Source organism: Loxodonta africana, chromosome 24 (assembly GCF_030014295.1).
Source record: "Loxodonta africana isolate mLoxAfr1 chromosome 24, mLoxAfr1.hap2, whole genome shotgun sequence".
NCBI lineage: Eukaryota > Metazoa > Chordata > Mammalia > Proboscidea > Elephantidae > Loxodonta > Loxodonta africana.
In genome coordinates this window covers 32042537-32055688 of record NC_087365.1, presented here as the reverse complement: position 1 = coordinate 32055688, position 13152 = coordinate 32042537, and the positions used below count along the sequence as shown (strand labels likewise).

The 13152-nt window shown below is 42.4% G+C and overlaps 1 protein-coding gene across 3 annotated transcripts in view; it reads right to left on the bottom strand.

The window, feature by feature from the left end:
• Positions 1–13152, bottom strand: part of MAPRE1 (microtubule associated protein RP/EB family member 1) — a 31043-nt gene that overhangs the window by 2412 nt on the left and 15479 nt on the right. For all 3 annotated transcript variants that reach the window (XM_010591606.3, XM_010591607.3, XM_010591610.3), the window contains 3 exons: positions 10947–11154; positions 6454–6575; positions 982–1134 (listed from right to left, as the gene is read on the bottom strand). In XM_010591606.3, coding sequence (XP_010589908.1) covers positions 982–1134; positions 6454–6575; positions 10947–11154 — 483 coding nt within the window. The remainder of the gene's footprint in view (positions 1–981; positions 1135–6453; positions 6576–10946; positions 11155–13152) is intronic.

Sequence of the window (13152 nt, the reverse complement as noted above, 5' to 3'; positions counted from 1 at the left end):
CATCTTCTTGTTGTTTTTTAAACTGAATCCCTATGGATGCATTTCCTTAAGATGTAACTCCACTAAAATAATATTCAGACTAGACCAAGTTACTTGGCAGGACCCCTGTCTTTATCATCTTTGTTTTTGTTATCTAGCACAGAGCAAGCCCTAAATATTTACTAACTATCAAATTTTCAGTCATCTTATTCTCCCAAAATTCACAAGATATGTTTAGAGGACAGTGATAATGGCATTAATATTACCTCATATTTATATAGTGCACCACGCAACTACAAACTACAAAACTGTGGCTTGGTCCTCCAGGCCTTGCCAGGCACGCAGGAGCATTATAAGTAAATAAATAAGACCATTAAGTAGCAGACAGAGCAGGATACCAAATCCTAAAGCTAAGACACGTCAGTCTTCCCTGAGCAGCTGACATGTGATGATTAGTACCAGCAGATTCCGCTGTGTAACACACATAGGTCCAACAGAACTTGACCACAAAGCACTTTGAGGGAACAGGAACCAGGCGGGCCCCTGGGAGGAAGAAGCAAAGGAGCAATTTGACAGCTATGGGAAGTAGACAACGAAGAAGGGGCCATGTGCCCCATTCTCCAAGGCACGCCTGGGGCCCTGCTAAAATGGAGGCAGCACCTCAGGCTGAGGGGTCCCAGCTGTGGGGGTGAGGGAGTAGGGTGAGGGTATGGTCTATGGCATTCACCACCTATCAGTGGCCACAAACTACAGAAGCAGGGCAAGCCAGCCACCTCCTTGTCCTATTCCTGCCTCAAAGGCTCACAGACTTCAAGGCAGAGACTACAGCTGGGCAGAAGTGCCACCTAGCTGACTCTGAAGGTTGCGAGATGAAGCCTTTTGATGAATGCTACACTGGAGCACGACAAGCATCAGCAAAACGTTTGCTGACACCAAGAGATCAAATGTCATTTCCCCTTAGGTGGCAAAATGGAAAGAAAATATCCTTATGTCAACACGTACGTCTGTGGCATAGAGAATGTCCACAATTCTTTGTAATACCGGGTCGTTTTCCCCCTCATTCTCCTGGCAAATCAATTCAATGTTCCTTAGCTTTCCAAAGTAGAAATCTCTCTCCTTCTCCAAATCTTCGACGGTAAGCTTCAATACGTTGACCTGCACAGGATATTAAAAAGGGTGAGACACACCTGACATTAATGTATCAGTAACATATCATACAAACTTCTAACCCAAAAGGAGATGTGGTCTTTGACCAAACTATCTAATACCCACAAAGATCCACTTCAGTTTGTCAGTTTTCTTTAGCCCCAGATAAAATGGACTTGTTCACAGCAATGTTGACCAAAATAATAGCTCCCAAGAAAGGGCACACTATACCCTGAAACATGCAGGAACTTCTCAATGACTGAGGAAGGAGTAAAGGGGAAAAATACAGGGGAGCCTGAGACAAATACAGAAGTAGAACCCACAACCCAGCCCAACAAGGTGGCTGACAATCATATACTGAGTCTGTAACAGGACTGTGGTCAATCTAGCCCACTGAAATGGAGAGCCTGGCCCAGGGGGAACAGAGAAGCAAAGTTGAAATGGGTGAGCAGGGAGGGAAAGACTAGCTAAAGATGACTAATAGTAGCCAAAGACAGCTAGGACTGAGGGAGGCCTGGACATGGAAAACTCCCTGGTTCTTTTTCCCTCCCCGTATGTTGCGGATAAGGGCTATCCATGGCTCTAAAAGAGCATCAATCTGAGGAGAGGTTCCTGGTCCCTGTCTCCCTTTCACAGACTCTTCAAAAGAGTCTTCAAAAAGTCTAGAGAAGACAGCAGACGCAAGGAGCAGATCCAACCACATTCCACTGCTCGCTCCATAGAGTATCCCACCGGCTCACCACACATGCAGTGGGATCCTCTAAGAGCCCCCTGAGGGGCTACAATTCCCACAAAGGGGCTGTGAAGAAATAAATCCCCTTTGATCATTCCTCAATCCCTGAGAAGTTCCTGCATGTTTCAGGGTACAGTGCTTAGGCCAGGACTCTATCTAGCCAAGAGCAATAAAATAATAACCCTCGCGATCCTTTGTGTATTTTAACCAAGATGCGTCTTCATCTTCACTTGAATGTACTCCAACTTATGCTAAGTGAATTGAATTGAACTCTTACATGGCACACAGTGAAGCATAAAATCCCTACAGGACTTACAAGCTAAGGCCACAGAGCAGCATGGAAGACCAAACCAGGAAATCAAAGGTACAACAGTTGAGGATAGTTTGGGTAGCAGGGAATTCTGGGACCCAGAAGGCACCATGGAAATCATTTAGTCCAACCTTCTGAACTTAGAGCTGCCAAAGCCAAAGCTTCCCAACAGCCTGATACGACAGAGGGGTGAAGTCCTGTCCAAGGGTGGAAGGAAGCTCCCCTTTCATAACCTGCAGTGAAGAAGCATCAAGGTATGGAGGAGCAGCAGGCGACTGGGGCCAATGAGCCCATTCTGTCAAACACTTAACTTACAAATTCATCACCAAAGTCCTTACTCTAGATAAAATGCTCGACAGTCTTTCACTATCCCTTTATCAGTCCCAGCAATCACTTTTAAAAATAATTTAAAGTTCCAAAAAAGTACTACCATGGCCTGATGACCAGCAAAGCTAAATCACCCATCTTTCCCCACTCTCCCTATCCCTGCTTTGCCACTACTTGTTGCCTTTCCTTAAACTATCGGCTAGCCCCAAAGTGGGGTACAAAAAGGGTACAGGAGGGGAAGAGTTGACTAGCCTCAGAGGTAGGGAGCTGCTCCAGAGCTTCAGCTCCACAAACCAAGAGGCAGAGAAGAGACCTTCTAACTACATGTCTGGTGGCATTAGTGACTGAGGAAGAGAGGGAAATCAAAGTAGCTTAAAATGGAATGCTAGCTTGGAGTCCACCCAGATGCTCACAGCTCACTGTGCCACCCTCACAAACCATGAAAAATTTCTCTGGCCTACAATTGTCAAGGGCACCAAAGCAGACACCCAGCCTTCTGGATCCCACTTGTGGAACCAAAGCAGCATTCTTGAGGGATGGGGGGACACCTTTTAGCTTTCTGTCAAAAAGTCTAAGTAGCTTCTGGTTTCTAGGCACCAAGCATATTCAGGCAAACATCTGTTACCAAGTGATTTGTTCTTTGCAATAGATATTAATTCCTGAAGAATTACATGTTAAGAAATCAAATGTTAAAAAAGCTATATACTTAACTCACAAGTCACCAGACAACCACTCTCAAATTTTAGTCTTATCTCCTCAACAAGCCCACAAACTCACACCATGAGGACAGTGTCTTCCATCCGTCTGTTATCACTCCACTAAATCTAGTAAACTCTGTACCCACAATAAACAAGTACTAAATCCCTGGCTCTCACCTAGAACTCCTTTAAATGCTAATTCATAAGGTTATGAAATCTGTCATTAGTAATCAATGTTACCCTTAGAACCTTCTTTGGAGTAAAGCAGGTTTATTCAAGGAGGATGCTTTGGACCTGCACTGGCCAGCAGGGTAACTATGAGCTACATGTGGCTACTGAGCACCCGAAACGTGGCCAGTGCAATCTGAGATGGCCTGTAAGTATGAACACATACCAGATCTCACGGATCCAGCACCACCAGTCTTCAAACGGAAATACCTCACTGATCATTATTTATCTTGATTACCCGTTGAAATGATAATATTTTTGGAATATACTGGATAATATTCTATTAAAATTATTGTTACCTATTTATTTTTACTTTTGTTAAAGTAGCTACCAGGAAATTTTAAATTACAGATGTGGCTCACAGTTCTGGCTCACATTCTACTTCTGTTGGACAGCACTACATTGGACTAAAATTAACTCAAAGTAAATTTCTTCTGGATGACTTAAGAATGTGAAGTTCTCACAGATTTCCCATGCACAGGAATGCTACAAAGTAATTCGTGTAGAACTCATTGTTCTTTTCTTAGCATAACACGCCCATCTGGCTTCAGTTCCTGCATCAGCCACTTCTCCCAGATCCACACACCTTTATCAAGGCCACAAATTGAAACATTTTCAAGACCAAGAAATAATGTAAATTAGCCAAGATAGTCAGGTTTAAGTAACAGTGTGGGTCAGGACTTTGGCAACCTAGAGAGAGCCTAAAATCCTTCATATTTAATTTTTTTTTTTTTTTTTTTTAAATTAAAATCCTACGCAGCCCAAACAAAGTAGTTCTGTGGCATGCATGGATCAGCTGTTCACAAGCCTTTGACCCCAGTCTTACAAGTTCAATGAAGTACCTGGTTAGTGAACTTCCAGCCTCTCAACCAAATCTGGCCCCCTTTTTCCCCTCCTCAACTCTAGAACCCTTGTTGTAAAGCACTGCTGGAGACGGGCAACCACACAGAGTACCAAACCTTCTACCTTCCCTTTAAGGCCATAAACACTCCAACCTCAACTACTAAAGTTCTGCATTGACCATTCAAACCAGCTAATTCTGGTCACCCCCTCAGGGAAGAAAGTTTGAAAAGACTCCAACTACACCAGCTGCCACTAAGTCAGTCCTCTCCAACTACATCAAAAGCCCCTTCCAGACCTAGACCAGGTCTTCTGCACCTTGATAGTCTCCCCAGTGCTTAGCAGTAATTTGCCCAGTGTAAGCCTTCAATATTATTCAATATTAATTGGTGAACAACTACAATTTCTAACAGTAGGTATGAGGAAAGGAAGAACCTTCTCTATTACCCTAGATAAGCCACACAACTTCCTCCACTCACTCACTTCCCCATTTAGCAATGACTGGCCTAGGCCCTGGAGCCAGGTATACCTGGGTTCAAATCCCAGCTCAAGTTATTTAACCATTCTGAGCCGCACGGTCCTCATCTGTAAAATCTCACAGGGTCGCTGTAAAAGTGAGATCCCAGTGCTTAGTACCGTTCATGGCATAGGCACCCTAAAAATGTTAGCTATTTTTCTAATTATGTCAGACTTGAGCCCCCTCAAAAGAAGCTGAACTTCAGAACAATGCTTCAGAACCTATTCACTCTACCAACACCACAGACAAGACCATAGGAATCACAACTGCCATTTCCCCCAGTGGTGTTGGTACCAAACACCGTTCTAAGTACATGACATACATCAGCTCATGTAATCCGCTCAACAACTGTAACCAAAGTATTAGCCCCTCTTCACACATGAGGCAAGAGGTTCAGGTAAGTTATCTGACTTGCCCCCGGTAGAAGGAGCACAGTCAGGACATCTAAATCTATGCAACACGGGACAGAGCTGAGTGCAGAGCAGCAGTCCCGTGCAATCTGTGCATCTTCTCCTGAGAGCACAAGATCAACTCACTGGTCACCTTGCCTCGGCATTAACGATTCCTTACTTTTGTGTTTTTTCTCTGAAACTACCTCCTGTATACACCCATGCTTCAAAATACATAGTTATAGGGAAGTCTCTTTATTTTCTAGGACTTCAGTACTCCACAGTGACAGTGCCCAGAGGGTGCTTAAGTCAACCAAGGACAGGGATGGTGACCTATTTACCATGATACTCCCAAAGCACCTAGAACTGTGGGGCACACAAAAACGAGAAAATAAAAAAATGTGACCTTTGGGCAGGCTCTCGTGTTCCTAATCTCCTAAAATCACGCATCTCAGTGCCCAAAGGTTCTGGATTGAACTAGGGTTGTTCCTTCCAGTTCTTAGGACCTGGCTTTTAGAAAAGGAAAAAAGGTCCAATCCCAACTTCACTAGATTCACAGGGCATCCAGGATTTGACAACTGGAATCCAGAGAGTCATCCAAAAGCAAACAAAGTGACTATAAGGTTTAACAAGAAAATTTCTAAGAATCCAAAATTTGTTTTGATCCAGAGACTCCTGACCAGAACCTTAAGGATATTTAACTAATCCTGAATAAGCAAGACATTTCAAATCACAGCACCAGTTTCAATGTCAACTCCAGTCTGGTGACTCAGCAGTGACTGTGGAATTAGTTCCACTTCACACCTGGGGTTCAGAGAGGTTAACTGATTTGCACCAGGTAGAAGTAAGTGGTACAATTAGGATTCAGCACAGTGACTGTATTACTATTATTACTACTATTCAGAAAAGAATCCTCATTTATCTTTTGTCAGAGCCAAAGTTCAAGAGATACTCTCTGGAATCCCACAGAACCCTGATGGCATCCTGAAAACATCCAACAGGGTTCTAGTCTACGGGTCGGTTTCTGAAGTTACAGGTTTTGGTTTCTGCCAATTGAACAGGTTCCAGAAATGCCTAGCTCTCCTCTTCCACCTCCACACACACCCCCATGCTCCCCTCACAGCATGTGAGGTGCTCTCAGGAGAAGACACACAGACTCTACAGGACTACTTTGCCAATGAGACAACACAGGCACTCCTGTAAGAACACAGACAAGTCTCCCGAGCGGTGCGGCAAGTGGCATATCCCCTGAAGTGACCTGTGTCTTAGATGCAGAAGGTGCCTACCTGCTGCATCAATTCAGCTGCTTCGTCATCCCCGTTGCCCACACCAGGATTCTTTCTCACCATACCCGGGCCGGCCTTAGAAGCTGCAGTAGTTCTCTGTGTTGAAATGGGCCTCTGTGGAGCTGAGAGAGGAGCAGAGGTTTTTTTTTTCCTACTGTGGTGAGATATACCTAACAAAACATCTGCCATTTTAACCATTTTTATGTGTACAAGTCAGTGACATTAATTACATTCACCATGTGGGGTAACCATCACCACTATTCACTTCCAAAAGTTTTGTATCACCTCAAACAGGAATTCACTACATCTTAGCAGTAACTCCCCATGGCCCCATCCCCTGGAAACCACTAAAAAAATCTGGTCTTTATACATTTGCCTAATCTAGGTATTTCATATAAGTCAGATCATACAATATTCATCCTTTTATGCCTGACTTACTTCATTCAGCATGTTTTCAAGGTTGTCCATGTGGTAGCGTACATCAGGACTTCGTTTCTCTTTATGACAGAATCATATTCCATTGTATGTACATACCACATTTTGTTTTTTCATTCATCTGTTGATGGACACTTGAGTTGTTCCCACCTTTTGGCTATTCTGGTTCATGTTACAATGAACACTGGTGTACAAGCTATCTGTCCCTGCTTTCAAGTCTTCGGGGTATATACCTAGGAGTAGAATTGCTACATCATATGGTAATTCTATGTTTAACTTTTTAGAAACCACCAAACTGTCTTCCACAGCTGCACCATTTTACATTCCCACCAGCAAGGCATTGAGTTCCAATTTCTTCATATCCTCGCCAACACTTGTTATTTTCCATTTTCCTGATAAAAGCCATTCTAGTGGAGTTGAAGTGTTATCTATTGTGGTCTTGATTTGCATTCCCCGACTCAATGGCACTAGGCTGGGTTAATGACTAATGAGGAGCCCTGGTGATACAGTGGTTAAGGGCTTGGCTGCTAAACCAAAAGGCCAGCAGTTCAAATCCACCAGCCACTCCTTAGAAACCCTATGGTCCAGTTCTACTCTGTCCTATAGGGTCGCTATGAGCGCAATCAACTTGAGAACAATGGGTGTGCTTTGGTTTGGTTTTTGGTTAATGGCTAATGAAGGAGTCCTGGTGGTGCAGTGGTTAACTGCTCCGCTACTAACCAAAACATGAGTTGTTCCAACTCACCAGCTGCTGTGTGGGAGAAAGATGTGGCAATCTGTTTCTGTAAAGAGTATAGCCTTGGAAACCCTATCTGCAGGTCTACTCTATTCTATAGGGTCACTATGAGTCAGAATCAATTCTATGGCAACACGTTAATGACTAACGAAACTGAGCATCTTTCCATGTGCTTACTCGCCATTTGCTATCTTCTCTGGAAAAATATCTATTAAAGTGCTTTGTCCATTTTTTGACTGGGTTGTCTTTGCTGCTGAGTTTAAGAGTACTTTATATATTCTGGATATCCTTATCATATATATGATTACAAATACCTCCAATTCTTAGGTTATCTCTTCTTTTGATAATAAAGTCCTAAGATGTGTAACATTTTAAATTTTGATGAAGTCCAATTTATATATTTTATCTTTTGTTGCTCATGCTTTTGGTGTTATATCTAAGAATCCATTCTCAAAAACCAGGTCCCAAAGAATTATCCCTATGTTTTTGTTCTAAGAGTTTTATGGATTTAAGTTACTGATTCATTTTGAATTCATTTTCATTATGGTGTGAGGTATGGGTCCAACTTCATCCAACTGCATGTGAAATCCAATTGTTCCAGCATCATTTACTGAAGAGACTATTCTTTCCCCATTGAACGGACTTGGCACCCTTGTTAAAAACCAACTGGCCATGGACATACACGTTTATTTCTGGACTCTCAATTCTATTCCATTGGTCTGTAAGTCTATCCTTGTACCAGTAACAGCTTTACAGTATGTTTTGAAATTGGGAACTGTGTGACTCCTCCTACTTTGTTCTTTTTCAAGATTGCTTTGGCTACTTAGGTCCCTTGCAATTCCATATGAATTTGAGGACTGGCTTTTCCATTTCTGCAAAGGCAGCTGTTGGGATCTCGATAGGGACTGCACTGAATCTGTACATCACTTTGGGGGAGCAGAGAATTTTTTAAGATGAGAATTTCAAAGACAAAAAAGAATCTAGAAGACAACAAGGGGAGACTGTGACCGACTAGGCAGCTGCACCTTGTTGTCCACGGTGCTCAGTGAAGGGAACCAATGCTAGAGAGCCCCAGCATGCAAGACAGCAAGCCCACATTTGCCCAGGTAGGTTTTTCTATCCTGCCAGCAGAGTTCAGTACCAATTTTAGCCACGATCATTTGTGCTGAAAGTAAGCCCTTCGGTGAGGTCTTTTCTCCACTGGGGTGAAGAGGACTATCACCTGAAAGAGGTACAACAGATGATCTGCCTTAACACTCCTCCAGCCAAATCCACAAATGGGTCACATCATGGAGCTAAGACAACCTTCACACCAGGAGTGAGCTAACAGTCCCAGGTGTTGCCAGGTGTGCAAGGCTCCCCATCTGGAAAGTAAAATGCCTCCTAATTCATAACTTCAGACTCCATGGATTTGGAAGGGGAAGGAATCCATAAAGGTGTTAAAGCCTGCTCTTACCACTAATTACTTCGAAACTTTGCTCATCTTTTTGAAGGCGTTTAGAAGGGCTTAAACAGAAAAGCATTGAACTGTCTAGGATTTAAGGGCTTCTCAAAATAACGGCCAAAAGCTGGCAAAGACAATGAAAAACCAGTAATGTGGCCAACTTATCTACTAGTGAGAATAATCAAGAATACTTTCAATGTAAACACATTATTCATGGTTTAATTCATTCATTCAGCAATCATTTTGTAAAGCTTGTACTACATACCAGGCTTAGGAACATGTGATCTTCCTGACACCTCAAATTCAATAACCGCAGGCCTTTCACCCATAGCAACAGCCATTTCCTTTGCATGGCCCTCCCTACTACATGCTCATTCCAAAGACTAAACGCTGAATACAAGTCTCAACTAGATTGTCAGCAGCATCTGAAACATGAAATGCACATGGTTATCTATACTGGACCCATTCTAAACAGCTAAGGAATAAAAGCACTACTCGATAGCTGGAAAAATCAGAACCCTCATACACTGCTGACAGGAATGTAAAATGGTACAGCCGCTCTGGAAAACAGGCATTTCTGCAAAGGTTAAACATACGACCATGCAATTCCACTCCAAGAGTATATACTTAAGAGAAACGAAAATGTTACGTCCAGCAGCATTATTCCTAACAGCCAAAAAGTGGACATAAGCCAACTGCCAATTTAATGATGATGAGATGAATCCATACAATGGAATATTATCTGGCAATAAAAATGAATGGCATACTAATACATGCTATAATATGGACAAACCGTGAAAACATTATGCTAAGCAAAAGAAGCCAATCACAAAAGAATACACATTCTATGACTCCATTTATATGAGATGTCCAGAACACGTACACCTATAAAGACAGAAAGTGTACTAGTGGCTGCCTAGGGCTGGAGGGTTAGGAGGAAATGGGAAGTGACTGCTAATGGCCATGGAGTTTCTCTTCCGTGGTGATGAAAATGTTCGCAACCTGATTTGGTGATGGCAGCACAACTCTGTGAATACACCAAAAACTAGTGAATTGTATGGCATGTGAATTATATCTCAATAAAACTACTAAAAATAAAAACTACTCAACATCCCTCTCCACCTACCAGATGGATCAGACTCTCTCAAGGTACTATGAGACATTAACTAATGCTCGTGCCACCTTCTGGAAAAGGAAGAATTAGAATTTGTATACACGTGTTATAATTATACCATTGCAAACACATTTTTGAAAACTTACCCAGGCCAAAACCTTCTGAAGGTCTCTAGAAACAGCCTTTCCCTGCCTCCTTGACTCAGCTACCATCATAGCAAACCAAAGCCACTTACCAGCTAAAGTTCTAGGGAGGGGAAAAAGAGCCATGATTAAGTGTAGGAAGCTGGTCAACAGAATGATGATGCAGACAGCAAAGAACAGTCCCTGAGAGACCTAGAAAGCTCCTTCCGTTCCTGGGAATTCAGGCCTGGTTTAAATTCTCATTCTAGGGTTTTGTGAAATAAATGCCCTAGTGTTCAAACTAAAGCTCCCCTTTATGTGAGCCTGAAGGGATTTCTATTCCATACAACTAAAAAGCCTTGTCAAAATTGCATACAATAGCTCATTCAGGCCTCAAAGCAACGCACTGGAGCAAATGAAGTGGCTCACACAGGGGTACAGAGACCCAAGAACAAACACCAATAGGCCCGATGCCAGAATCCATGTTCTTGCCACATGGCCTCACGACCCTGAAAAGAGGCAGCACACTGGGATTATGACCCCTAAAAGCAGAGCCTATGGCTATTCAACAAATTCTAGTTCAATGCTGAATGAATGAATGCCTGGGTTACTATTATTTGGAAACAGTGATTTTCCTTTTACCTGCACTGCTAGTACTGAGAGGTTTCTTCGGTTTACTCAGAGCTGGAGCGACAAGGGAAGGAGCCACTGCAGTTTCTTGACCTTGTCTGGCAGCTACAGGGTCATAGTCTTTTCCATCATAGTTTGCATCAAAAAACTTCTTGAACCACTGAACAAATTCAAAATTGTCCTGAAACTTTCCTTTTACTAATTTGTCCACCGGAATTATCTGCAGAGAAAAATGAAGACTGTTTAGCCAAGAGCTAAAGGCTTTTGGCAAGCATTAAACCTGTAAAGGTATCAAATCAGTACAAAGCTCTGTGAAAAGGAGAAAAGCCCCTAGAAGTTTATAATGCAAACTTCATCCAGTTTGCCTTCCACACAGTACTTACACATACCAACCCATCTGGAGGTCCATCAAATTTATGAAAAGGAAGTCTGCAACCAAAATGAAAAATAGAACAAGTATCCATATACATGTCACGTACACACACCAAGCACATGCTGAGAGGTGACACAGGTGTCACTCCACTGTAAAGGGTAAACCCAACCACCATGTAACTTGCATAGCCACCATGCCTGTAGCAAAGTATGAAATCCACAGCACAAACCAATACAGGCATCTACAATGAACTGGACATTCTTAGGTATGTGTGTGCACGCATGTATATCCATATATATAATAAACCACACAGGGGACACAGTTACAGGTGCTTCTTAGACATAACCAAACACCTCACGAGACTGGTTTTTTGGGTCTAAAGGCTTAGGAACATGGTCTCATGGGACAACTCAGTTAATGGGCATAATATAACTCATGAAGTACACGTTCTACATCCCTATATGGTGCGCAGTATATGGGGTCTTAAAAGCTTGTGAGGGGCCATCTATTGGTCTCTACTCATCCAGAACAAAAGAGAAAGATGGAAACCTATGACTCAGAGAAGAAAGTAGTCTATGGAACTAAAAGTCTACGTGAACCGCAGCCTTATCTACCTTGAGACCAGAAGAACTAGATGGTACCCAGCTACCGCTATCGACCATTCTGTTCAGGGACACAATAGATGGATCCTGACGGAATGGGAGAAAAATGTGGAAAGGAACTCAAATTCTTTAGAAGTCCAGACTTAGCGGATCAGTTGAGACTAGAAGACTCCCCAAGACTGTCACCCTGAGATACTCTTTAGACCTTGAGGTCACCTTTTAGCTAAATAACAGACTGGCTCATAAAATAATGAGTATCACCTGTGAGTAACGAGCTGCTTTAAAATCATCTATGAGACCAAATGGTCAAAAATTAAAGCAAAGGTGATCAGGTAAGGGGGCAGGGAAACTAGAGTACTGGAAATGGTACAACCAGAGCAGAATGAGAATGATGACAGATTGTGAAAAATCTAAGTAGTAGCACTGAATAATCTGTGCAGAAACTGTTAAATGGGAACCTAATTTGCTGTGTAAACTTTCTGCCTGAAACACAATGTTATTTTAAAAAAAGGAAAAGAATACTGCACGACCAAGGAAAAGGGAATAGAGTTTTAAACGAAGTTAAAAGAAAAAGAAGCTTTACTAATGCTTGTTACTTTTTCTGACAGTGGTACCTTCACTCAGTCCATAGTTTAGACCCCATGTGACTTGGTCCTAAGAGAAGAGCTGGAGCCCCAGTATCCACAGGGGTTGATGGTGGCGCTTCACTCAGTCTTATTTTTTTGACATACTGTGATTCACTGCAGTTTACGTGTAACTGGTTAAGTGGTTTCACAAATGCTACAGCCTACCTAGTTTTAAGTAAACATGCAATGGATTTACGCTTGAAAGGATTTCTGCAAAGGAGCTGCAGGCTGAAGGGAACACTGACAATGCAAACCCAAGTCAATGATGAGAAACTGCCGGAGCTAACACGAACGCCAGAGTAGGTGGGAGTGTTTTCCCAGTCCCATCTTTAACTTCTTCCTTTCAGTAAAGATGCCTTTCCAAAAGAGTCAGAGATCATAACTACTTTCCAGAAGAAACTCAAGCAGTAGAGAGATCTTTCAGAAAACGACTCTGTTGTTTTGTGATTTTGTTGTCAAAAACATATTACCTGCCAACAGTATCACGTCTTCACACTTCAACTTGGAAACAAAATGTTCTAATCTATTTTAAAATCTCCCAAGTGAAGCATTTCAGCAGATTTGAAGCTATTTATTTAAAATATAAAACTAAAGTACCTTCTGATTACTCTGAACAC